Source organism: Euleptes europaea, chromosome 18 (assembly GCF_029931775.1).
Source record: "Euleptes europaea isolate rEulEur1 chromosome 18, rEulEur1.hap1, whole genome shotgun sequence".
Taxonomy (NCBI): domain Eukaryota; kingdom Metazoa; phylum Chordata; class Lepidosauria; order Squamata; family Sphaerodactylidae; genus Euleptes; species Euleptes europaea.
Genome location: NC_079329.1, coordinates 23,385,132 through 23,411,809, shown reverse-complemented (window position 1 = coordinate 23,411,809; position 26,678 = coordinate 23,385,132). Strand labels below are relative to the sequence as shown.

Here is a 26,678-nt window from a genome sequence, read left to right as displayed (position 1 = left end):
CAGAAGGTCCGGGAGGTCCGGTGGCTCCAGAAGGTCCAGGGGGACCGGCATCACCCTTAGCACCAGCATCTCCAGATTCACCTTTAGCACCAGGTTGTCCATCAGCACCCTGCGGAGGTGAGTAGGAACAGATAATGAGGAACAGAAAAAGGCAATATAGATAGAGCTTAGTAATACGGTGTCTTTCTCCTCAGCTATATCGGCCTAAGCTATCTTAACAAACCAAAGGACCGTGTGATTTCTGATGATTCCCCCCCTCCATAGCTCTGTTGATGTCAGATATGAAGTGATGGAGTCATAAGTTTGTTTGTTCAAGCTAGAAGATGGTACACATGGAAAAGAGGTGGGTTGAGGAGGAGGAGGATGTAACTTTCAGATTTTAGATATGCAGCACTGATTGAGCTAACCATTGATTACATAGTGGGGTCACTCCTTTGTACTTCACTCCTTTGTACTTTGTACTTTGTGGACAATGGCTTGGGTATGGGAGACCCAATTTCAAATTCCCAGTTCTCAGCTATGAATTTGTTGGGTGGCCTTGCAGCCAATTATCATCTCTCATCTTGACCAACCACACAGCGATGTGGGGAGGACAATCAAGACGAGATGCAAAGCGCTCAGAAGTACCAAAGGAATTATGACTAGCAGTGGCCCAAGTTAATTTTTCAGGACACTTTGACATCTTGTAACAACCTTCTGAGGTGCCCAAGTCTGGACTGCAATTGATCCACTCATGAAAAATATTCCAAAAGTTGAATCAACCAAGATGATGACTGCCTGTCTGTTGGTTCAAGCATCCATGAGACTGGATCATTATGGCAAAAAGCACTGAAAAAAACACACATGGGATTGCCTTGGGCACATCAAACGTGTCCTGATTCTTTGCTTACACAATTGCTGTAGTTGGGATGGGGGAGGAAATGGAAACATCCACGTAGGGTTTGTGCCACTACTGCTGTTAACTGAACAACCACAGTACCCATTGCATTTTAATTTTTTCCTGTTAGCAATAACACAGTCCATTTCGTGTACCTAGGAGCCAATCCTGGCTGCTCCATTTCAGATCGACAAAATGGAAGTACTGCTCACTCTCCACCCTTTCCTGTACATACAACACAGTTTACTGAGAACTGAGATTTGTCATCATACTTACAGGGGGGCCAGCGAATCCAGCGGGTCCAGCAGGGCCTGGTTCACCACGATCTCCCTGGGAAGGAGAAGAGGGAGACCCCCCATGGTCAACATGGCCAACAATGGGAGAGATGGCCAAGGAAAGAAAGACAGGAGGTGGGGAAAGTACTTACGGGAGCACCACGAGAACCTGTGGGGCCAGCAGGGCCAGAGGGGCCAGCTTCACCCTGGGTAAGAATAAAAGCAGGAGACAAGGTTAAGCTCCGGAGAGCCAGGAGGGATCACCCAATATAATGCCAGTAGGAAAAGGCACCAAATCACAGGATTCATCCAGACAGCATCTTTCCTTAAGTTGATCACATACTGTGTGAAGTAGATATATTTTTAAGGACCTGACCTGATAAAAGGACATATGTTGAAGAGCAGACTTTGGGAAATTTGATAGTGATGCTTCTTTTCCTATTGACATGCATTGTATTGCTCCAAATATTTAAATTCAGGATGTGAATAATAATTTTTAATGGTCTGTTTGCCTTCATATTGAGTGAGAGATCTATTGACTGAAAACTGAAGGTTTCCTTCTGTTTGCACTAGTTGAAGTTGGAAGGGCAAAAACTGACTTGAGAGAGTGAAGCCGGGGATTGAGAAATTCTGTTTGGAAAGGAGAAGTGGAATCCTGGTGATGTCTGATGCAGTGTAATCATGAGAACATAAGAACATAAGAAAGGCCCTGCCGGATCAGACCAAGGCCCATCAAGTCCAGCAGTCTGTTCACACAGTGGCTAACCAGGTGCCTCTAGGAAGCCCACAAACAAGACGACTGCAGCAGCACCATCCTGCCTGTGTTCCACCGCACCTAATATAATAGGCATGCTCCTCTGATACTAGAGAGAATAGGTATGCAGCATGACTGTATCCATTCTAACTAACAGCCATGAATACCCCTCTCCTCCATGAATATGTCCACTCCCCTCTTAAAGCCCTCCAAGTTGGCAGCCATCACCACTTCCTGGGGCAGGGAATTCCACAATTTAACTATGCGTTGTATGAAAAAATACTTCCTTTTATCTGTTTTGAATCTCTCACCCTCCAGCTTTAGCAGATGACCCTGTGTTCTAGTATTATGGGAGAGGGAGAAAAACCTCTCCCTGTCCACTCTCTCCAAACCATGCATAATTTTATAGACCTCTATCATGTCTCCCCTCAGCCGCCTTCTTTCCAAGCTAAACAGCCCTAAGTGTCTTAACCGCTCCCCATAGGACAGTTGCTGTAGTCCCCATATGCACCCGTGACCTCTAGAACTGTGTCATTCAGTTCAGTCTGCAACGTTTGGTAAAAGACCTGAGAGCACCCCACTCAAACACTACGTACAAGATTGGGCTGGAGATTCCTTTAACTCAGTAGTGTGAAACTGGCTGGCTGTGAGAAAATCTGCTGTGTGGATAATCACCCGTTGGTCCACCACCCTCCCCTATGCCCTTCTGGAGACCAAAAGAAGTCCTTGATCGCCAATTCTCCTTCTTATGTCCTGCGTATTTCCAACAGAATACCTCCATCATAAGGCAGATTGGTCTGGGTGTTTCAGCCTCAACCAGAAACGGAACAAGCGAGGCTGGGCATCCCACCCTAGCAACCAACCCCAGAGCGTCCCACTAATGAATTTAGTTGCCAGCCACCACTTTAATTTGAAAACTGACCAGTGTCAAAGGCCTTTTTGGGCATTATCTGGGAGCAGCCTGATAAAGACTCATATTCCACTGAACTTTTTGTTTTCTTCTCAAACCCAGGCTGCCTCGCAAAGCCACTGGGATTCAGGTGAAACCAAAGACTGGCCCAGCCCATCATGGCTTGAAGTCTTAAAATGCCAAAATGGACTACTGTTTCTCCTTATAGACCAATGAAAACACATGATACCTAATTCCCCAATCTTTAAGATGTCTTGGAGGGGGGGTTTGGAGATTTCCCTCCTTGCTGCTTGGTTCTGTCAATCCTGGTGAAAAGCGTGATTTTCTCCTGTTTGGGATGGAAAACGTCGGCACTCCAACCAATCAGGATACCAGTCTGTCAGGATATACACTGGCAAGAAGGTTCTAGAATGGGCTTACATTGCCCTGTCTTTGCTTCTTTATGGAGGTCTAAATCACACATTGAGGTCTACGCACACACATAGGCGAGGCCAAGCAGAAACAGATGCCAGGAAATACATATAGCTCATTGAAACACCTTCCCGGACACCTGACCACTGGAGATCACTGGAGGTTTTCAGGAAAGAAGGTTTGCACTTGCCTTGTCGCCAGGAGAACCAGCAGGTCCAGGTGGGCCAATAGGTCCAGTCAGCCCTCTAATTCCATCTTTGCCGGCAGCACCATCAAGACCTTTGGGACCTGCATCACCCTAGGGAAGAAGATGGAGACGAGTGTAAAGGACCGAATAGGACAGACTAGGCGAAGCACTGAGGAAAAGCTCTCTAGAGAAGGCGCAACATGTCTGAAATTGAAAACTCTCAGCGAAATTTGGTTTGCCTTACAGAAGTTGTAGGAGCCCCGTGGTGCAGAGTGTTAAGCTGCAGTACTGCAGTCAAAAGCTCTGCTCACGACCTGAGTTCGATCCCAACGGAAGTTGGTTTCAGGTAGCCAGCTCAAGGTTGACTCAGCTTTCCATCCTTCCGAGATCGGTGAAATGAGTACCCAGCTTGCTGGGGGTAAAGGGAAGATGACTGGGGAAGGCACTGGCAAACCACCCCACATACAAAGTCTGCCTTGGAAACATCGGGATGTGACGTCACCCCATGGGTCAGGAATGACCCGGTGCTTGCACAGGGGACCTTTACCTTTACCTTTACAGAAGTTGTACTAGGTTACTAAATGAAGATTGGTGTGAGGGAATTTCCTTCAAAGGCTTCCCAACCTCCGGAGAGGAAAAACAGGATCCTGGATGGCATCCTCTTTAAACCCATGAGGCAAAACAGCCTGCTGCTGTGCTTGTACAGAAGGGGAGGATCATCTGCCCGTGAGGAACCAGAAGGGAAAATGGCTATATGCCAATTGTACAATATCTACAGATCCTTCTTGCTCTTGTGCGATGATGCTAGAAGAGGGGCCATAGCTTGGTGGCAAGGCATGTGCTTTGCCAGGAAAGATGTTCGGCCTGCAATTCCAGAGCACTGCTGTCAGTACCACTGTCTGAGCTCCATGTGGTAACTCTCCATGTCCAAATGTCGTGTTCCAAAACAGGAGATAAAAAAATGGAGGATGGGATGGTAAAGAACCACGGATGGATGGAGAAGTCACTATAGAGCCTAAGTGTGGTCTCATGATGTGAGTGTCGCTCTTCCTCTAGCCCCTCTATCCTACATCACAGGATAGTTGTGTGACAATAAAGGAGAGGAGGAGAGAATCCTGTTTGCCACTCTAATCTCCATGGAAAGTCAGAGAGAAAAAATGGGCAATAGATGGGAAAAGGAGACACAAAAAGAGGAAGAATACCGTAACGCCCAAAGAAATGGACGGGAACGTTGGAAGAGAAAGGGAAGAGCTGCAGGGAGCTCTTGCCCTTCCCTCCTGTGCTCCACCGCAACTATTAGTGGTTACAAAAAGGATCATCTGGCCCCGTCACTGCCTGGTGGATCCATAATTCCTGGAAGCTTACACCCCTTTCCTTCCTCTTTCACCAACGAAGAGATGCTGGTCAATTCCATACGAATGGAATGCCTTTACTGTCATTGCTGGGTAGGACCACCATAGCCATTACCAGGTCTGCCCCTCTGGGCTCATCACAACCTCCTGCTGTTTCGATGGTAGGGTTTCAACTGCCCTGTCCAGGTACTCACTCTGTCTCCCTTGGCACCAGGAAGTCCAGCAGCACCACGTTCACCGGGCATACCCTGGAGACCAGGGGCACCTTGACCTCCGGGAGCACCAGGGGCTCCGGCGTCACCCTAAAGTCAATGAAATGGAAGCAGGCAAAAATTAGAAACAGAGCCAAAAGAGAAACCATCCAACCCTTTCTGAACAGATGCACATGTGCATGCACGCACACAAACAAACAAACAAACAAACACAAGAACACACACACATCCTTTGTTTAACAACATTTAGCATTTATGCCCAAACTGTTTCTTTATTGTAGGGTAGAACAAGAGTCATATTTATTCGTGAAAACATTTATATTGCGCCTTCCCCTTGTGGCCCAAAGCAGCTTACAATTCTGAAGTAAAAGCAACCATAATAAAATAAAATCCCATTTACCCTTCTCCCCAGCCCCGACACCCAGGAAAATGCTTTTAGTTTGAAGGCCATTAAAAACCTGAGCCTCCTAAAACATTGAGAAAGAGAATGTTGTAAGCCATTTTGGAAAGGAAGGAAGGAAGGAAGGAAGGAAGGAAGGAAGGAAGGAAGGAAGGAAGGAAGGAAGGAAGGAAGGAAGGAAGGAAGGAAGGAAGGAAGAAAGAAAGAAAGAAAGAAAGAAAGAAAGAAAGAAAGAAAGAAAGAAAGAAAGAAAGAAAGAAAGAAAGAAAGAGTAGGCTGGTAATTCATTTATTTCCAAGCATTTGTTTTATGATGTGAAACCAGCCTTATTTTGTGTGACCGTTACTCTAGATGCTAAAGGAAGGACCCTGGGCTCAGGGGTGGTTTTAGCGATTATGGAGCTAAAGTCCTGGATAGGGCCCCAGATTCACTGCTATCCTACTGCCACCCTCCCAGCAAGGACAAGGAAGAGGTTGCCCTCTCCTTGTGGAAGGTGGGTAGGAGCGGCCAGCAGTGGAAGCCAGCTGTCCGAGCCCTAGACAGGGCACGGGTGAGCGGGGCATCCCTATCCCCCCTTTTTTGCTAGGGATGGAAGGGGGGAAACCAGCACTCTCAGGAAAGAGAGAGACTCTGGGCAAATGTGCAGGAATCATCACCACCACCATTGCTATGCGTTTCGATCAAGGCTAGAAATAGAGATCAAGAAAGACACGGTCTTTCGTCTGGAATGTTGGTGAAACAAGACCTGGGACCTTTGCTGACATGAATTTATTCGGGAGAGCCTGAGAAGGAGCAGGCACTCCCCACTGCCCCAGTTTATGAATTTAGATGAATGTGGTTAAAATCTTCCACTTGATTGTCCAAGTGCCTCAAAAACTGATCCGGGGTATGGAAAATTTAAAATATTCCTCCAGTGGGGCCATAGCCGAGCCCGGCATGTCTAGCTTTGTATGCTGGATGTTCCAGATTCAGGTAACAGGGCTAGGAAGGACTTTTACTGGAAAAGCTGCCAGTTACAGGTGCTATAAGGAAGCCTACTAAAGATCGAGTATCCCTTATCTGGACTGCTTGGGACCAGAAGTGGTCCATATTTCGGTTCTTTCAATATTTTGGAATATTTGCATATACGTAATGAAATATCTTGGGGGTAGGACCCAAGTTGAAACACAAAATTCATTTATGTTTCATGTATGTTTTATATACACTTTATACACATAGCCTGAGTGTAATTTTCATCAATTTTTAAAAATAATTTTGTGTACGTTAAACCGTCAGAAAGCAAATTGGCATGCTGCTGGGGGTCAGTGAGTAATGCCTGCATGCTGGCTCAAAAAGTCTGCTTTTCGGGTCAATCTGGTTATTGGATGTCTGGATAAGGGATACTCAATCTGTATCCATCCCCCATTGCAACATATTCTTAACAAAGAAAATTCTCCAAGTACAATTAAGGATAACAGGTAGGTGGAGGGTTGAGCCTACATTAGTAGGGTTGCCAACCTCCAGGTACTAGAAAATTCTGCAACTACAATTAAGGATAACAGGTAGGTGGAGGGTTAGGTCTACATCAGTAGGGTTGCCAATCTCTTGCTATTACAACTGATCTCCAGATGACAGAGAACAGTTCACCTGGAGAAAGTGGCCGCTTTGGCAACTGGACTCTATGGCATTGAAGCCCCTCCCCAAACCCCACCCTCCTTAGGCTCCGCCCCAAAAACCTCCTGCCGATGGTGAAGAGGGACCTGGCAATCCTAGCCTTCATACACAGCCCTCTCATCTGCTTAATATACATCCCTCCTCGCCCGAGATGTAAAATAATAGGAAATAATTTCAGGCAACTTACTTGGGGGGAAACAACAACTCATCTAACTGATCGCTCCTCCTGCCTCATCACACACACACACACACACACACACACACACACACACAGAGACACACAGGCCTTTTACGCAGGGATATTTCCCCGAGGTCACCCCACCGACTGCTTCGGGGCTTCCTTTTGATTATGCATGTGTCAGAAGTTAAGAGGGACCTGGCAACCCTACCTACATTCGAGTTATATTGGGTCTCCAGATTTCTCAAAACAGCCTGGTTTCCGCAAGTACCGAAACAATCTTTATGAGCCCCTTACCTTAGCACCATCGTTACCGGGAGCACCATTAGCACCACGAGGGCCCTGAGGACCTGAGGGACCTTGGACACCACGTTCACCAGGGAAACCTCTCTCGCCCTACAGGTGGCAAAAGGAGCTGGTTATCAATTCTGCCATAGGATGCAGCAGCGAATAAATAGGAAGAGGAGTAGCAGACCGGTGCTTGTGCAGAAGATCACTTACTCTTGCGCCAGATGGACCGGGAGCACCAAGGTCACCAGGGGGACCCTGTCAGGAGGACAAAGAAGAGGTTGACATTTATGTCTGACAAAGGACCTTTGCAAAGCATGTAGGCATCATGGTTGCCAGCCTCCAGGTGCTAGCTGGAGAGCTCCTGCTATTACAACTGATCTCCAGCCAATAGAGGTCTGTTCCCCTGGATAAAATGGCCGCTTTGGCCATTGGACTCTGTGGCATTGAAGTCCCTCCCCGAACCCCGCCCTCGTCAGGCTCTGCCCCCCAAAACCTCCCGCCGGTGGCAAAGAGGGACCTGGCAACCCTAATCTGGCAGAGGCTGCTGTATGGTCCAGTTGTGAGGCAATAGGTGGTTTCTTCTGCCTTGTGGCTCAGGGTTAGGTTCTATGACATTTGTGCCCTTCTGAAATTCGAGAATCCTTTAGAAGGACAGGTGCAAAAGTCCGGATGCTAAATTTGTCCAGAAGAGGAGGAACACAGGATGGCATGATGGAGTCCAGATTTGGAAATATATGACTATTCTCTTCCTTCTAGCAGCACGGAATTTGCCATCTATATCACATAGATATCCTTAATGGCTTCCAGCGAAATGCTGGAGATGTGAATGATGTAGCCCCCCCCCCCCAGATGGCTTCCCTAAAATGACAACTTCAGACTGGATGAAGTATCATCAAGCTGGGGGGATAGGTTCTGTGAGTCAACACGTCCTGTCCAGCCTTGCTGCAAGTCTCACTAGGCCTCACAAGACCTCCAGAACAGGTTGTCTGAGGCTCTTAGGGAGCAATCCTAAGCAGGCCTACTCAGAAGTAAGTCCTATGTAACTCCCAGTAAAATATCTTTAGGATTACACCCTCTGGTTAAAGGCATCTCCTTCATTTCAGGATATCTGGAACTGAAACCCAGACTGGTTTGGGGCAGAAGGAACGCTAAATATCCAGTGTGATCTGAAGGTCTCAAATTTTGATCCAGCAGCCTCAGTTCGAATGATCTTTTCTTCGGCACAGCTATGAAAAGAGGAGGAAGAACCTGCTGTATGGAGGGTATGAGGCAAAGGTAGGGTTGCCAACCTCCAGGTGGTAGTTGGAGATCTCCTGCTATTACAACTGATCTCCAGGCAATAGAAATCAGTTCCCCTGGAGAAAAAGGCTGCTTTGGCAATTTGACTCTATGGCGCTGAAGTCCCTCTCCTCTCCAAACTCCGCCCTCCTCTGGCTCCATCTCCAAAATCTCCAGGTATTTCCCAACCTGGAGCTGGCAACCCTAGGCAAAGGGGTCCTGGGCACCCCCCTTCCCCCCAATCTTCATAGTGTATCCCTTGGAAAGCGGCTTATTTGTACATTCTGTTTGAGAAGGAGATCTACATATAAGTAAACTGCTTAGGTAGATCTCTGTAAGAGCTATCTGAGTAGGGCGGAAGGCTACTCCAAGGAGTCAGCATGCTCCTACTACAACCAAAGTTGTTTGGAAGTGCTTCACACACTCTTAAAAAGAGCCCACTGCTAGGGTTACCAACTCCAGGTAGGGCCTGGAGCTTCCCAGAATTACAACTAATCTCCAGTCTACATACATCAGTTTTCCTGGAGGGAATGGCAGCTTCAGAAGGTGGATTCGATAGCATCGCACCTATGCCGAGCTTCTTGCCCTTCCCTGACTCTCTCGCCCACTCCCAAATGTCCAGGAATTTTCCAGGCCACAGTTGGCAATCCTACCCATTACTTACCTGGTCACCAGGCTTTCCAGATTCACCAGAGGCACCAGCAGGACCGGGGAGACCCTGCAAGAGGAAATTGGAGATGGGAAAAGGGTCAGATCTCTTGGGAATGTAAAAGTATGGCACTGAAATGTTGCCTCCTCAAAGAGGTTTGCGGCGAATATAATTTTCTGCACTGACACCAACATTTAGTGTCTTGTTTGTCCTGGACTTGGAATTTTCCATTTGCCAAACAGTAAACTCCTAGTCGTCATCATGAGAAAATGCTTCGCCTTTCTTTCAACTGTTCTGTTCTCTACTCTCCTTCCTCCCCTTCTAGATCATTCTCAGGAAAATAAAACTTGTAAAGAAATCTGTGTGCTAAGTGCCATCAAGCCGCTTCCGACTCAAGGCGACCCTATGAATCAACGCCCTCCAAAATGTCCTGTCTTTGACAGCCTTGCTCAGGTCTCGCAAATTGAGGGCTGTGGCTTCCTTAGAAATCTAAGTTACTGGAAAACCTGAAGCAAGGAAACAGAACAAACCATGCAAATTTAAAGCACTCAGATGCAAATGTACTTAATTTTCATTATTCCGTGCCACCTCTAGATTTCTTTTTTTAATTTCATGGTCTCTGCTGTCTGGATTTGTTGAGGACGAAATATACACAGACTTGACTATGTGTCTGCTTATATGGAAGATCTCTCACCTGGAACCCGGGAGCTCCAGCTGGGCCTTGTTCACCTCTGTCTCCAGCAGGACCCTGTGTTGAAAATCAAAGGAAGGCATCAAAGGGAGGTAGCCGCCAAAGGTGCAGAAGGTGTGAACAACAACAACAATGAAAATCCATACTTACACTTGGGCCAGGAGGTCCCTGAGCACCAGCTTCACCATCTTTACCAGGAAGACCCTGGAGGAAAAGAGGAGGAGACCTTAGAAGACCGTGCCTCTGATTGTGACTCTTCTCCTTTATCACCTCTGAGCTTCCCCTTTCTCTGCTGCTTCACTTCCAATTGGCTGGCCAGTGAGCAGGCTTGCCAGCCTCCAGGTAGCACCTGGAGATCTCCTGCTATTGGAATTGATTTCCAGGTGACAGAGATCAGTTCGCCTGGAGAAAATGGCTGCTTTGGAAAGTGGGCTCTAGGGCATTAAACCCCACTGAGGTCCCTCCCCTCCCCAAACCCCACCTTACCCAGGCTCCACCTCCAACATCTCTAGGTATTTCCCAACCCAAAGCTGGTGACCCTACCAGTGAGACGTTTCTACTACCTGTTTGTCAGGCCTAAACCTCTCCCTTCGCTGTCCACCTTCACAGTTAAACCACACATGAAACTGCTTCCTACTGAATCAGACCATTGGTCCATCAAGGTCAGTATTGTCTACTCAGACTGGCAGCGGCTCTCTAGGGCCTTGGGTAGAGGTCTTTCATATTACCTGCTGCCTGGTCCTTCTTTTTAAAACTGGAGATGCCGGTGGATTGAACTTGGAACCTTCATCATGCAAAGCAGAGGCTCTGCCACTGAGCCAAAGCCCCTCCAAATGTTGATGGCAAACTCTCTGGGACATCTTCCTTTCTATGTTCTATCCAGCCCCTGGCACATACTTGGTGTTAAATAAGTCTGGTCTGATGGCAGGTGGCAAGCCAGCCATCCCTCCCAACAAATGCAAAAGACTTCTGGCTTTCATCAAAAAATCCCTCCAGTTTTTCAGAGGCCTGATCTGGACAGGATGGAAGAAGGTCCTGAATTGAGTACTTACAACAGCGCCAACGGGACCAGGAGCACCTCTCTCGCCGGGTTTGCCAGGCTCACCCTGTAAGAGGAGAAAAGCAAAAAGGGAGGGGGGTCACTTCAGAGTCACCTGTTCATGCAGCAAGCAAGTGGGTTGTGGTTCCCATGTCCGTGTTCAACCTGCACTAGGACAAATCCAGGAGGATCAATCACACCTGGGATGTGCCTCTATGTGCCGGCAGTGTGCAAACTTTGGACCATAAATCGATGGGACTATTCAGAAGGAATGCAGCAATGCTCACATCACTGCATTCTTAAGAGTGGAGTTAGGCCGAAGCTGTCTTGTTACGCCATTCGCAAATAGAAGCACATTCTATCTTGGATGTCGGACTTACTGGGTCTCCACGTTTGAAAATTTTTCCCCATTTTCCCTCAGGATTTTATCTGCAGACTCCTACTTTTGTAGACCACTGTTTGGGAAAACCAACTGTATTTTTAGCTCCCTTCCTTATCTATAATCTAAAGGTACTAGAGTGCCAGAAAAGGAGGGGAGGGGGAGAGAAAACTCCCTGAAGCAAATCTTTATCTTTAAACACATCAGAATCATAACGGCCTGCTCACTATAGACATTTCATGGAAGCTATTGCAAGATCGAACAAAGGACGTCTGGAAAGCTACCGTAGGAAATTTCCAAACAGGAAGTCCTGACATTATTTCGCAAATTAGGATGTGCTCCAGAGGTAACATTTGCCATCATATTATTTGTTCAATGATAAATGTATATACTTCTCCAGACACCTATTATTGGACACAGAAGTATGTTAACAAACAGCAGAAGGGGATAACCAGTGGGAGGCGAGTCACACAGCCCATTTTCTGGAGTGTGTGTGACTGTCCTAATCATTTTGGTGACATCTTAGAATATCTTCCCAAAGATATAACCAGGACACAGGGAACCTCTGGACACATGTTCATGAGACCACTTCAGCGCTCTACAATTATGGCAGTAGTCAGCTCAAGTAAACCATCCGAGATAAGAACTGAATATTCAGTTTTGGGGAAGATGCTTGTAAGAACTGTTCCATGTAAGAGTGTGAAATCACGATTCCTCTCCTCAGCAGCAGAACCACACTGAATTTTGACCTTTCTTGAGCTACTTATTTGTGGGGCAACTACAGGGAGCCAAACACTTCCATTAAGTCCTGGAAACAGCCCTTTGCTAGATGCTATAGAGTACCAAAGTGCTGCTCTTTTGACACAAACCCTATTTCTGGGATGATCATCAGTAAACACATGACCATCCCAGGGAACACGAGATTTTGTCCAGGAAAAGGAACCAACTAGAGAATTGTTACTTACAGCAGCACCTTTAGGTCCAGGGAATCCCATCACACCAGCCTGACCTCTTGCACCGGGAGGACCGGAAGGTCCAGGGCGTCCGTCTTGACCAGCAGGGCCCTATTGGGAGAAGAGACCAATGCGATTACTTGCTTTCCCCACCCCTCAAAATCCTTTCAGGGCAACACGGAAGTGGGCCATCCAGTTACTTACAGTGGGTCCAGTCTTGCCATCGGGGCCAGGGCTACCAGGGCTACCAGTCAGACCCTTAAAAAATGGAGAAAGAGTTAGGAAATCTTCAGTGGGTTGTCAAAGAATGTGCGCAAGTTAGGGTAGACGAGGGATAGGAGTGGCTTTCCTGGATGCCCTGAGACACTGCGATCTGAGGGGTGCACCACAGAATTTTTTGCAATGTCTCAGAAAATGGCAGGACACACCTCTGGAACCACTTGCAACCATCAGGTTGACTTTATCAACTTAGGGCTATCCATGGCTACTAGTCAAAGTGAATACTAGCCCTGATGCATGCCTATTCTCTCCAGGATCAGAGGAGCACGCCCATTATATTAGGTGTTGTGGAGCATAGGCAGGATGCTGCTGCAATCATCTTGCTTGTGGGCTTCCTAGAGGCACCTGGTTGGCCACTGTGTGAACAGAGTGCTGGACTTGATGGGCCTTGGTCTGATCCAGCATGGCCTTTCTTATGTTCTTATGTTCTTATTAGTGTGTATGTCTGTATGAGCTTCAATAGCCTATGTTTCAATGGATTTTTGTTATGTTATTTTCTCAGCCTTACCTTCCCCTAAGCAAAAAGGAAATTCGAAAACAATCCTATCTGGCACTGTTGGAGGAAGCAGCAAGGGATATGTTTAGCTACTAAAACATTCAACCTCCCACTCTACAGATTTATGTCTTTTTGACCTGCCTTGCACATCTCCCTGAGGCAAATAGTCGCATTTGTGCAGAACTGAACCCCTTCAAATAATTCAAGCTTTCGAATAACACTCCTATGAATTTAAACCTCTGGCCAATGGAAACAAAACATTTTGTCTGAGGGAAGGTTTTGCATCCAAGCAGCTTTTCTACAGGTGAACAAGGGGGACTGGCTCACCTTTGACTACCACGGAGGCTATGTTGGGGATCATGGGACATGCGCAGGCAAAAGCCATGTGGGATTGAGGCTCTAATAAGGAGTGGCATCTGACAATATTAACTTAAAAAAACAGGCTAGATCCAACCCTATAAGTATAAATTGCTAAACAGCTGGATTTGTGTATGGGTGACATCTTTGCCTTGCTCTTCATCTGAATAATCTTCAGCTGTGCCAGAATATTTGGATAGTTAATACATCCAATACATCTCTTTGCACCCAGAATTTCTTTTGCCAGTGAATGAAGACTTTCCTGTTTTTAAAAGCTTTCCCCCGGAGTTCTATTGATTGGTCCCAGTGTTAATAATTCTTTCTCATTACTTTTTGGGTTCTATTCTATCTGAAGCTGATTTTGGATGAGAAACTGGTGGGAAAATGGTTCATAAATGGATTAAAATAAATCAGTAAGCCAGTTTGTGGATTGAGGTGGTTGCTGGGAAGCAGGGTTGAAGTCATATAGCAAGGGAACGCTTTTGAGAGCTCATGTGCCTCTGTGCAGAAAGCATTTGAGTGGCTCAGCCCTAGGTGTGCTGGAATCTGTGTGCAAGTCACTTATTTCTAGGACCGCCCTGCGTGGTCGTCCATGGACAAGTTTCACGTAAAATGGGATTTTTCAGGAGGCTGAAATTCTCCGGTGAACTTCGCTTTTCCTTTCCCCTTCCAGCACTTTTCACAGTGGTTTGCAGTAATAGTTTCCCATCGCTGCTGCTTTCCCTGCACTATTTTTAAAGGCTTCTTTTCCTTTGTGGAGAGATCCCAGCCAGTCAGGGACCACAGGTGGGAGATGTCACAGTGCCCCAGGGGTAAACATATCTGGCGATATGATGGCCTTCTGGATCAGCATTTTCCTTACTCTGAATGGTCAAATATTTTTGCCCTGTTTTTTCAGTATCTCCTCAGTTCAAATCACCAAAAACTTTGTGAGTGTGTAGGGGGGCACTTTTCCTATTGATGAAAGCTTTCACCCCCACCCCCAACAACAAAAGTTCCTCTTTTATCCCAGTTTTAGTCTGTTTAGCATCTGTAAAGTTTGTTAAAAATCACCTGAATGCGTCGTTATAACAAATGGGCAAGAAATTCATCCTTAAACCATCTGTATTACTTTTATAGGACTGTGGTTGTTTTGAAGGTGGTAGGGATCTGGAATAGTGAGTGCATATTTTAATTGGGGATTCTGATTTATCAAGTGGTCAGTTCTGGACCGGGAGAGGCCCCTATATCATAGTAGCATAGAAGGGTCAATCTTACCAGGCATTATTTCTCACATCATTGTAAACAATGTGATGGGAAAAATTGCTCCTAAAGTAGAATGACCCTTTCCACGCAGCTATTTAAAGGTACAAGGACTTCCTCATTATCTAGACCTGGAAAAGCCTATGGCTTAATTGGGGAGAAAGGGAAAATGTTACTTTGCTGTTTTGTGTTTTATTCCAAGGTTGCACATTGCACAAAAATGGAGTGTTCATTGAAGTTTTGAATGGTATAAAGATATCCATGAGAAGTAACCCTCAGTTCTCCCCCTTCAGAGGAAAGGGTGATATCAGTTGTGTGATTGTATTGTGTAGGTTTAACAATCGGCCTGAATTCTGTTTTGTGCAACGTGGGAATGCTTGTTGCCTGCCCCGTGCCCTCATGAAGAAGGCATGCTGAAAATACTAATAATGGAAATTACTCAGTATCGAATCAAGAGAAGCTTATGATATGGGGCATGACTAAGTGCCTCTCTGGGCTCCAAGGCTTGTGATTAGGGTTGCCAACCTCCAGGTAACAGCAGAAGATCTCCTGCTATTACAACTGATCTCCAGCCATTAGAGATCAGTTCGGCTGGAGAAAATGGCTGCCTTGGCAATTGGACTCTAAGGTATTGAAGTCCCTCCCCAAACCCTGCCCTCCTCAGGCTCCGCCCCAAAAACCTCCTGCCGGTGGTGAAGAGGGACCTGACAACCCTACTTGTGATACAGTACGCCTTGTTTTCTGTTGCAGAGGAGTCAACAGGAAGCCATGGGGCCAATTCCTGTTTGTGGGCTGTATCTGTGTAAAAGGACTTGTCGTTCACTTACCTTGGCTCCAGGGAGACCAGGTTCGCCAGGGCGTCCAGCTTCACCAGTAGATCCTTTGGCACCGGCAGGGCCAGGAGATCCACGTTCACCAGGGGGACCCTAGAAGAGGAAAAGAAGTCAAGTAAAGATTTTATGAGGTAGAGGCGAGTACTAGCATCATTGTGTTGTCCCATGCCCCTAAGGTCTCTTATTAGTGCTAGACTCAAAGATTAATAGCGTAAGAGGAGGTGAATGAGGAATGGAGATCAGTATTGGACTGTTTGATTTTGGGGTTGGGTGGGGGAGCTAAAAATGCATACAATGATCTGCAGAAAAATAAGATGTTGGCTGCCCCACTGGTCCACAAAAAGGCCCAAAGTGCGTTCGTATGATGTATATATGCTAGGCTTTGGTTCCATTTCAGTCAAATTAACATCAACAAGCCCACTTGAAATAAACCTGGAGAGTTCCCATGGGTTGGATCACGCCGGCTTTTCGGATGTTTAAAAATGAACGACATCAAATATGACATCAAAAGGCTATTGTAAACCCTCATGGATGAAAGCCGTGTGGGATGGGGGCAGTAGGAAGGAGGACTATTGGGACAATGAATGAAAAAGCTGGCTGGATCCAACCCATGACGAGGCAGGGGGAAAAATATTAAGTCAAATGATGAAAGCTCTGAAGTGGAGGAAAGCACAAAAGGGCTGGAAGAGGGTACGGGTTGGGGTGGGAGAAAAGTTGGAGGCTGTCTCTCGGCCAAGTTCTGGTGCCTGGAAAAAAAGGCGTCCAAAGGCCCTTGGGGTATGTAATAAACTGGGTGGGGAAAGTTTAAAGTGAATGTGTGGGATTGGGTGTGGGGGAGAAATTTATATACTTCAATCCTTGGCACCCAGCTTGACAGTACAAATGATCTGAAACAACAGGAAGGGGAGAAAGAGGAGCCGGCATCAATAGCAGTTTTCGTCACTTGGGGGTAAGGATCCTGGAGGTTTGAGGACGAGGGGGCAGCAAAAGGCCTTCTCCAGTTTCTCTGATGATCAGGTTTTGCCAGCTCCTATAAGCTACTGCAAAATTGCTCAGATGTTTTGGGGAGATGCAGATGTTCCCTCACCCTGACCTGGATGGCCCAGGCTAGCCTGATCTCGTCAGATCTCAGAAGCTAAGCAGGGTCAGCCCTGGTTAGTATTTGGATGGGAAACCACCAAGGAATACCAGAGGAAGGCACTGGCAAACCACCTCTGCTAGTCTCTTGTCATGAAAACTCCCAAAAGGGGTCGCCATAAGTCAGCTGCGACTTGACGGCACTTTACACACACAAATGTTCCCTCAGTGTCTGGGGTCGCCCTAGATTCCCGTGTTTGCTGGGCAGCTAGATCTCAACCCCAAAAAACTAGATTCAAGACACAAAGTTGTCATCAACGCAGAATGGGTTTGGGCCAGTTGTTACCTCAGTCCTCATCTTAGTTCCCTATCTGTGAAATGATAACAATAGAGACCCAAAGTTAAATTCAAACTGGAGGATTTCAGTTTCTTTTAATCTTATATTTTAATGCTGAATTTTAATGTTTCTGCTAGAGCAACGCTTCTTAAACTGTGGGTCGCGGCCCCATACGGAGTCGCGGAACTGAACGTGGAGGTTGCGAAAAATTTGGCAACAGTATAAATTTCTTTATGATTTATTATCAGTAAATGTTTGGTTTGTATACCTATTTTATATACCTATATACCCGGGGTCGCGTAAAAATTTCTCGGACAAAAAGGGGCCGCAAGTAGAAAAAGTTTAAGAAGCCCTGTGTTAGATGTTCAACTGGTTAGCCGCCATCTACCCTGAGATATAAATATAGGAAACAAAGAAATGATCCTGTTTCGGTTGACAGAGGAATACATACAGCATGCCTGTACCCCTGGTCATCAGGTACAGAATGCCATTCCCACAATGCTGAGTAAATCTGGACAGCCACTACATATCTGAGATAAAAGGGAAGGAGTTCCATGCCATAGAGTATGGCTCCCTAGGATTCCCCTTTCTTGCTTTCTCTCTCTTTGTAACAGGGAATTCAAGACATTTTACTGTCACCGAACAGACTTTATTAGGGTACTCCTTTGGCCTTCTTCACAGGGTTCTTATGAGGACCCAACGCAATGAAGTTTATTATGCATGTAAAAATATAATACTGCTAAACCACTGAGCCTCACCTCAATTCTAAATTGTAGGCTGGGGCGGTGATCATTTTTTACATTTAATATGAGATTCAAAAAGATGAACAGGATCACACAGGGCTTCCAGATGCTGTACGGAAAATCCGCATCTTCCCTGCCCCACATTTTGTCCCACAATCTGGAAGTACTCTTTCACCTCAAAAAACTACGCCCAGCTTTCAACCTAACCAGTCCTCCCTGACCTCAGGGAAATAATGGGCATGTTGCTATTGGCTTCCATAAGATCATGAGATCTTTTAAAATGTGTATGCCTTTCCTTCGGTAGAAAAGATACCAACAACATAGGGCTGCCCCCTACCTTGGGACCAGCAATGCCATCTGAGCCAGGGAAACCGCGGCCTCCGGGAGCACCCTGTGAATGGAAGAAAGGAGGTCAGGTGAATGCCACAAGCCCAACTCTGCCAACATGACAACCCCAAAGACAGTCTTATTGTCAGAAAATTAAAATAGAACCACTTATCCTGTTGCAGTAAGAAAAAGACATTGGTACTAAAATCAACAGTCTGTATCCTATGGCTAATGCATGTGAAAGTCGTGTTGTGCAAGTGGAAGTGCATTTTTAAAGTTTTCTACAACAGGCGTGAACTAAGTTATCTTCACCGTATACAGATTTTGGATTCCACTTGTATAAGGCCTAGCGCAAGCCCTGCTAGAGCAGCTCAAAGTCGGTTTTTCCATATCATTGCATATTTGTATGCACACAATGGAGTTCCGCCACCCAGAGCAGAAGACAGGCTTTCAAAAATAAAACATAGATGTATGACTTTGGAAATGCAATAAGACACTGTGCGGAACTGCGCCATCCTCTTTGCCCAAGATGGTTAGCGTTTCCGCTTGTGCGATCCTAACTGCGTGAACGGAACAATGCTAAGTCGAGCTCCGTTGTCGTTTCATCAGATACCCAGTCAAAACGGCTGCAATCCTGTCCACACTTTTGCGTCAGTAAATCCCACTGAACTCAGCAGGACTTTTTTCTAAGTAAATGTGCTCAGGATTGCACAGTCACAAGCTACTTAGTGCAGGCACCCCACCCATTCCCAAGACAGACTCCCATAAACATCACCCCCCTACACACAGATCTATGTACACAACTATGTTTTGGAATAATGGGCCCAGGGTATGGTCCGATGGCACATGATACAGGAACTTTGCTGAAGCTTAGTAGATTATGTGTCGGGATGGGAGTCCTAGAGGGGAGCACCCTGAACTAAATGATGCAAGAAAGGCGTGTATAAATGTAATCAATAGTAATGCTGTTCTCTCAAGAATCATAGTTCAACCTTCTGGCTAAGGCAGGCCCGTGCACTAATCAACCCTCCCTTTGCTTCAAGGCAGCACTTGGATCTCCAAACAGAGAACAGGTGCTGAAAAAGTTGTACATGTTCTTATCAAACTGTTAAACAGATTCAAGGAGGAGAGGTCTGTCAGTGGCTACTAGCCACTTTCTGAATACCAGTGCTTGGAGGCACCGTTGTGGGAAGGATCAGGCCTCTATGTCTTGTTTGTTGGTCCTCCAGAGCAACTGTTGGGCTACTGCGATTAACAGGATGCTGAAATAGATGGAACTCTTGTCTGGTCCCAGCAGGGCTCCTCTTATAGCCTTTCTTTTGCTAATCCGGAAAGAAACCTTCAGAGGTGCTCCAGGTGTCTCATGCTAGAGTTTCATGTGACATATTACAGGACTGGGGAGGGGCCATGGCTCAGTGGTAGAGCATCTGCTTGGCGTGGAGAAGGTCCCAGGTTCAATCCCTGGCATCTCCAGTTAAAGGGACTAGGCAAGTAGGTGATGTGAAAGACCTCAGCCTTAGACCCTGGCGAGCCGCTACCAGTCTGAGTAGAAAATACTTTGATGGACCTTGATGGTCTAATTCAGTATAGGGCAGCTTCGTGTGTCCATGTGTTCAGGACATTGTAAAAAATAAGGGGGGAGTATGATCTAATATAAGAGGAGTTTTGATCAGATTGGTCTGAGGGACTTCAAAACATTTGATTGTCACCAAACAGAGTGGATGACTTGACTAGCGTTCTCCTTTTTGCCCTTAAAGATCTTCTTTCTTTTTTCTCTGTATGAGACAGTTCTCAAGAAACTGTGGTTTCAACTGAGGAACTGAGGGGAAATACAAATTACAGTGAATACATGTACAAACTGTACAGTGTATGCTTGATTTTTTTTATACCCATGTTGAGTAATTCTCACGTTACATTCAACACATGTACAGTTGAACATGTGGTTCAAATCCCACATTTATGCACATAGTGGTTCCCAGTCTCATTTATAAAGTTGGCTGTTCCTTACAGATGTACACACGGACACCCAAGATGAACATGCCTTCAACTGTAATGTGTGAACGGGGCTTAAATCTTTAGGGGTTGGGGAGTGAATGCAATGCAGATCTGTTTGGAGGAAGAGAACAGACAGGTCTGGCTCACTTATGATGCCCAAATCGTGAGCCACCCCCGTGGGTTCAGACCACTGCATGAGGAAAGGATACATCATACTTGTCAACTGGGAGTGAAATCCTATGCAGAGTTACACCAGTCTAAGCCCATTGACATTAATGGATTAACTCTGCATAGAAGTTTGGTTATACATTTTCATACCGTTACCATTACTTAACATTTTGATATATATCTAAAATCTAATTATATATAAACTGACAAAGGTACCCTCACACCCACAGATTCAGTCTCCTGAAGTTTTGGGGTCAGGAAGCAATTTTCCTCTACACTAGTTTGGCCAGGGATCCTGGAGGGTTTTTTTTTTTTTTTTTTTTTGGCATCTGCTGGGCATAGAGCAGGGGTATGTGTTTGTGTGTGGGGGGGAAGGTAGCTGTGAATTTCCTGCATTGTGCTGGGGGCTGGACTAGATGACCCTGGAGGTCCCTTCTATTTCTAGGATTCTGTTTTCGGCATAGCTTTCCCCCGGGGAATGACCCATGAATTGATTGAGACTTGTGTCTGCCTTTCTGGTTGGTTTTTGTTTCCTTTGCTAATTGTCTCTGCAATTGCTAACTAATTTGCTTACCGAGGTAGTGTGGGCACATTCAAGGGACGTATGTCCCACGCACAGGCGAACTGTTCTGAATGGGTGCTACAAGCATGTGAGACCCCTAATGTTCGGAGGTAAGGGGAGACTAAAATATTGAAATATGCTACATACTCGTTCGCCAGCAGGTCCAGGCAAGCCGGCGGGTCCAGGCTCACCACGGGATCCTCTCTTGCCTTCTTCACCAGGGGGGCCATGGGGACCTTGAACACCAGCGGGGCCCTAAATGAAGTCAATGAAGACAATGAAGACAAGTGGGGAAATAAAAGTGGGGAAAGTTACAGATGCAACACAAGGTGATTGTGAGAAGGAGACTTACAGGTTCGCCTTTGGCGCCGGCATCACCTTTGTTTCCAGGAGCACCAGGTTCGCCCTAAAGGTATGAAGAGAAATAAAATGATCACTTCTCTTGTTCAGTGAAAGCAACACAACGGTGGATTTCTGTTCCTTATCCTACTGAGTTCCTTCAAGAGAACAAGACTAGATGGTTTCCCTGCAATGCTCTCGGCAGGATCTGCTAACAACACCATCTAGAGAGGGACAGATCTGGGTAAAGTGCCAGCGCAGCCGGTAATTAGCTTTGACACCTGTCAAAAAAGGACTGGCAATGGGAAACGTAGATAAAATTCCCTCCAACGTGTGTCATATCAGGATGGGTGCTCTAACTGACAAGCTCTCTACGGAACTAGCTATCTGTGACGGAAACATTCCTTTCCGTCACTGTGGAGTGGTTCCCTTCAAAATGTACATTTTCATACCATTACCATTACTTAACGGTTCGATATATAGCTAAAGTCTAATTATATCTTAAAACATCTCATCTGCTGCACAGGAGAAGCTTTGGAATACTGTAATCTTCAGAATTTCAGATCCCAGTGCTGACTGGGAGGTTTGATATGTGACCAGATCAAGAAAGCTGGTGCCCTATCATCAGCCAAATATTGGAAGCCATGCCCCATTAGGTACATATTTGGAACATTCCAGAAACTGGGAGAACATACTAAGGATCTATTGCGCAACAATGACGCAAACCCAGTTAGCGAGCATGAGGCAGAGGCAAACATGGAAGGAAGATGCTTTCTGCATTGGTAAAGCTGCTAACCTCCAGGTGGGAACCCAAAAGAAAAAAAACAACAACTATGGCCAAACCTGAATCACAATAACCTCCAGGTGGGGCCTGGAGATCTTCTAGAATTATAACTGCTTTCCAGACTACAGAAATCAGTTCCCCTGGAGAAAATGGCTGCTTTGGAGGGTGGGCTCTATGGTGTTGTACCCCACTGGCTCCATGGTGTTATACCCCACTGGTGTTATGTGTGTGTGTGTGTGTGTGTGTTAAGTGCCATCAAGTCGCTTCCGACTCATGGCAACCCTATGAATCAATGTCCTCCAAAATGTCCTATCTTTAACAGCCTTGCTCAGGTCTTGCAAACTGAGGGGCATGGCTTCCTTTATTGAGTCAACCCAGCTCTTGTTGGGTCTTCCTCTTTTCCTGCTGCCCTCAACTTTTCCTAGCATGACTATCTTTTCTAGTGACTCTTGCCTTCTCATAATGTGACCAAAATACGATAGCCTCAGTTTAGTCATTTTTGCTTCTAGGGTCAGTTCAGGCTTGATTTGATCTATAACCCACTGATTTGTTTTTTTTGGCAGTCCATGGATGCCATGGACTGGTGTTATACCTTTCCCCAAACCACACCCTCCCTAGGTTCCACCCCAAAATCTCAAGTAATTTCCCAACCTGGAGTTGCCAGCTGCATGATTGGTGGCATGGTGGTGATAGGCGTCGCTGTGAGCTCTTGTGGTTAAGAAAATGAGGGGGTACCCAGATGCCCAGCTCTTTGTTTGTAAGGTAGGTGTGACTTAATTTTTTTAAAGAAACAGTGACAATGAGGCAACACTTACGCTGTTACCCTTGGGACCTGGACCGCCACTGGGACCCTGAGGTCCCGCTGGGCCACGAGCACCAGGGAAACCAGGAGCACCAGCAATACCAGGAGCACCCTAGAAAAGAAAGCAAAGCTGGTAAGAAAAAAACCAGGCATCGGTGATGGCAGAGAAAGTGGGAACGGTGTTACGGAATGATACTTACATTGGCGCCTTTGGCACCGGGTTGACCGTCGCTACCAGGGTTGCCCTAAAACAGAGGAAGAGGCAAAAGAGGTGGATTGTTATCAGAGGAGCTTATCTCCAGAAAAATTCTGACAAATACCAGAATGGATAGAATTGCCAAAAAATAAACCGGAGGTAGGACTTACAGAAGGACCGGCAGCACCAGCAGGGCCGGCTGGGCCGGGTTCGCCGCGAGCACCTTGTGGGCCTTCACCACCACGGGCACCTTGGGGACCGGTTTCACCCTGAGCAGCAAGAGAAAGAAGAGGATACGTAAGGAGTCTTCGTCGGGGCTGGTGGGAGCATCTTCCTTTCCTAGGGTTGCCAATCTCTAGGCACTGGGTGGAGATCTCCTGCTATTACAACTGATCTCTAGCCGATAGAGATCAGTTCTCCTGGAGAAAATGGCTGCTTGGGCAATTGGACTCTATGGCATTGAAGTCCCTCCCCAAACCCCACCCTCCTCAGGCTCTGCCCCCCAAACCCTAGCCATTAGGGTTGCCAACTTCCAGGTACTAGCTGGAGATCTCCTGCTGTTACAACTGATCTCCAGCCGATAGAGATCCGTTCCCATGGAGAAAATGGCCGCTTTGGCAATCGGCCTCTATGGCATTGAAGTCCCTCACCTCCCCAAACCCCGCCTTCCTCAGGCTCCGCCCCCAAATCTCCAGGTATTTCCCAACCCGGAGCTGGAAACCCTATTCTTTCGTGACAATCTTCACCACTCCCTACCTCCTCTTACTGAGATTCTATCTTCCTGTCTGGTCACTTTACTACTGGAGAGCCTGTAATCTAAATGAGGTTTATTAAGGCCTCACTCCCATTTGAGTCCAGATATCTCAGGCTTGCTGTTGGAGATATCTTTCATCGAAGCTTTTATTTATTTCTTTTATTAAACAAAGCCGGTCTCAGAGCGGCTCACACAAATACAAATTGTACCATAAAACACAATAAAAACTGTTAAAACACTGATCAAAACCAGCCCTGAAAATTGATAAATAACCAATAACATCTTTTCAGATGGTGCACTTAATTGTGACATATAGGTCCCAGCAGAGCCCCCCATAAGATTCAGCGGTGGGCGGGCGAGGAGACCAGCATTGATGGAAAGAAACCATAGCTTGTAAGATCTGTGACCTACAGTACTTCTTATATTACTGGAACAGTCTCATTACTGTTCCTTTATGGTTCCACCTCTGCTCTGGTTATCCTTACCAGAAGATCGTGTGGCAGGTTCTACAGTGTGGTCACTTCCTCCCCAAAGCAGTCCCCCCTCCCAAACTCTGCCCTCCCCAAGTATTACCCCCAAATCCCCATGAATTTCTTAAGCTGGAGTTAGCAACCATAGGTATATGTAATACTAGAATAGAATGCAGTAGGGCTGGGCCCTTGGGTTCAAACATTACCAAAGTGGCATGATAGCGTGCCATGGGCATGCAACCACCCCACTCTTGTAAGATGAGAATGGCATCAAGTTTAGCAATGGATGTGTTGCCCTTAATCCACAAATGAGAACCTATCAGGGTTTCTTAGTCTTGTAACTAAGCCGGCAAGATCCACAGGTTTTTAGGAAGATGCGCTTTCAAAAACTGGCTTCTTACTGGGGCTTATCAGTAGTAGTTCAGATGAAGAAAATGCTTGTGGTTGGTTTATATATGATAAGGTCAAGTCTAAAAAGCCCTCTCTTAAAAAAAAAAAGTTAAACAAAATACTGAGATCAGAGAGCTAGAGGCTAAAGGACAGCCAATGTGGTGTCATGGTTAGAGTATTGGACTAGGATCTGGGAGACCCAAGTTCGAATCCCTACTCTTCCATGGAAGCTTGCTGGATGACCTTGGGCTAGTCACACACTCTCTGCCTGACCACGGGGTTGTTGTCAGCATAAAAATGGACTAGAGGAGAACAACGTAAGCCACTTTGGGTTCCACTGGGGAGAAAGGTGGGGTATAAACGAAGTAAATGATAAAATAATTCAGCTACTGTGACGCTTTTGTATTGAATCTCCCCAAAACAGTTATTTCGAAATGTCAAGTGAGTCCGTGTGCTTACCTTAGGGCCAACAGCGCCAGGGAAGCCAGGAGGACCAGCTGGACCAGTGGGGCCCTAAAAGAAGAAGGGCGAGACATTAAGTGGTGATGACACAGTTCTCCTTACAGCCTCTGCCTAATCACCGCCTGGAACTGACCAACTCAGCACCAGCTGTGGCCAAAGATCCGTGCTTTGACAATGGGCAGAGAACTGGAGACAAAACTATTCCACCCCACAGTTGGTTAAGTATAGAAAAGGCCTGCCTTGCAGTCCCACCATTTGGGTCAAACGCAGAGGCTGGCGATGACCAGCGTTTTGCACGGCTGGGTTGCTCTCGGCCAAGAAAACGATAGCCACCCTTCGCACAGCCACGGCTCATTCGGAGAAGCAGAACACCACGGAAATACTTACTGGGGGTCCGGCAGCACCGGCGGCACCATCGTTACCACGAGCACCCTGTAAGGAGGGACAACAACTCGCGTTACGGACCGGTTTCACACCAAATCAGAGCCAATCCATCGAGCATCGCAATAGGTCAGGGTCCTTAAGTGTAAAGGGAAATACTTACGGCAGAACCAGATGGGCCAGGGCGGCCTCTCTCACCAGGAAGACCACGTGGGCCCTAAGCAGAAGAAGAGGAAACAAGATCAGCTGGGAGAAAGTGGTTTTTTTTATCTGCACCCCATTGCTGGGCATCCATCCTTTCATTAGTGTTTCTTATCTATAGCATGGACCTCTTTGCTCCCCATTTACTGGCTTTAATGTGTTCTCTCATCTACCAGAATTTGCCAGGATCCTCATCTGGAAGGCCTTAATATGGTTCTTTGTTTATGATGCTGTACAGAGGCCTCGGACTTAAAGCTAATTTTTAAAGACACTCCTCCCTCTTTCCCAATGAAAGTATCTCTTTATTACTATGTGTTTCTTTTCTTTTTAAATTTTTTATTGTTTTACTAAAACACGTACAATTCATACACATCATACACTCCTCAGACTAAATCTTCACAACAAAATCCTTCTCAAATAACTAACAGAGTGGCCCTAGCACAATCTATATTAATTAATTCTATTCTTTTACTTTTAACATACACTATATTCTGTTAAAGCAAATACAGAAACATTTATTCTCTAACTTACATTTAATCTAGAATATTTGTCTTATTTAAAATTATGTTAAGGCATGAATACTCCTTACTGGGCCTAATAAACCATGTTTTTGAACTACCATTGCAACCGGATATATATCTCTGTACCTAGAATCTTATATAGTCAACAAATTCTCTAGTTATTACTATGTGTTTCTGTGTAAATCTAAATATCATTTGGGGGGGCATCCATCGAAAGAACTGAAAGAGCCTTTGCTTCATTCTTTTTTCTACTCGGATGCTTCTAACATCCAATTTGGGGGGGGGAATGTTCTTGGTGTTCCTCCCTTATCTCAAGGTTTTCTGTCCCTCACACAGAACATTGTTGTGCTTCATGGAAGGATGGACTCAGACTGAAAGTTTCCCTCAATTTGCACTGCTTTCTGCCGTTGACATGAGTTAATCGAATGGAACTAGTTCGCTCGTCTCCAGTGCTCATTGGACAAGTCATGAAG

The 26,678-nt window shown here is 46.1% G+C and overlaps 1 protein-coding gene across 1 annotated transcript in view; it reads right to left on the bottom strand.

Moving 5' to 3' along the window:
• COL1A1 (collagen type I alpha 1 chain) overlaps positions 1–26,678 on the bottom strand; it is a 57,410-nt gene that overhangs the window by 18,146 nt on the left and 12,586 nt on the right. Inside the window, exons 14-36 of the mRNA XM_056864035.1 lie at positions 25,647–25,700; positions 25,490–25,534; positions 25,100–25,153; positions 23,197–23,295; positions 23,031–23,075; positions 22,844–22,942; positions 21,258–21,311; positions 21,053–21,160; positions 18,191–18,244; positions 15,691–15,789; positions 12,694–12,747; positions 12,502–12,600; positions 11,171–11,224; positions 10,269–10,322; positions 10,122–10,175; positions 9,443–9,496; positions 7,711–7,755; positions 7,507–7,605; positions 4,961–5,068; positions 3,418–3,525; positions 1,305–1,358; positions 1,154–1,207; positions 2–109 (exon numbers count right to left, since the gene is read on the bottom strand). Coding sequence (XP_056720013.1) covers positions 2–109; positions 1,154–1,207; positions 1,305–1,358; positions 3,418–3,525; positions 4,961–5,068; positions 7,507–7,605; positions 7,711–7,755; positions 9,443–9,496; positions 10,122–10,175; positions 10,269–10,322; positions 11,171–11,224; positions 12,502–12,600; positions 12,694–12,747; positions 15,691–15,789; positions 18,191–18,244; positions 21,053–21,160; positions 21,258–21,311; positions 22,844–22,942; positions 23,031–23,075; positions 23,197–23,295; positions 25,100–25,153; positions 25,490–25,534; positions 25,647–25,700 — 1,656 coding nt within the window. The remainder of the gene's footprint in view (position 1; positions 110–1,153; positions 1,208–1,304; positions 1,359–3,417; positions 3,526–4,960; positions 5,069–7,506; positions 7,606–7,710; positions 7,756–9,442; positions 9,497–10,121; positions 10,176–10,268; positions 10,323–11,170; positions 11,225–12,501; positions 12,601–12,693; positions 12,748–15,690; positions 15,790–18,190; positions 18,245–21,052; positions 21,161–21,257; positions 21,312–22,843; positions 22,943–23,030; positions 23,076–23,196; positions 23,296–25,099; positions 25,154–25,489; positions 25,535–25,646; positions 25,701–26,678) is intronic.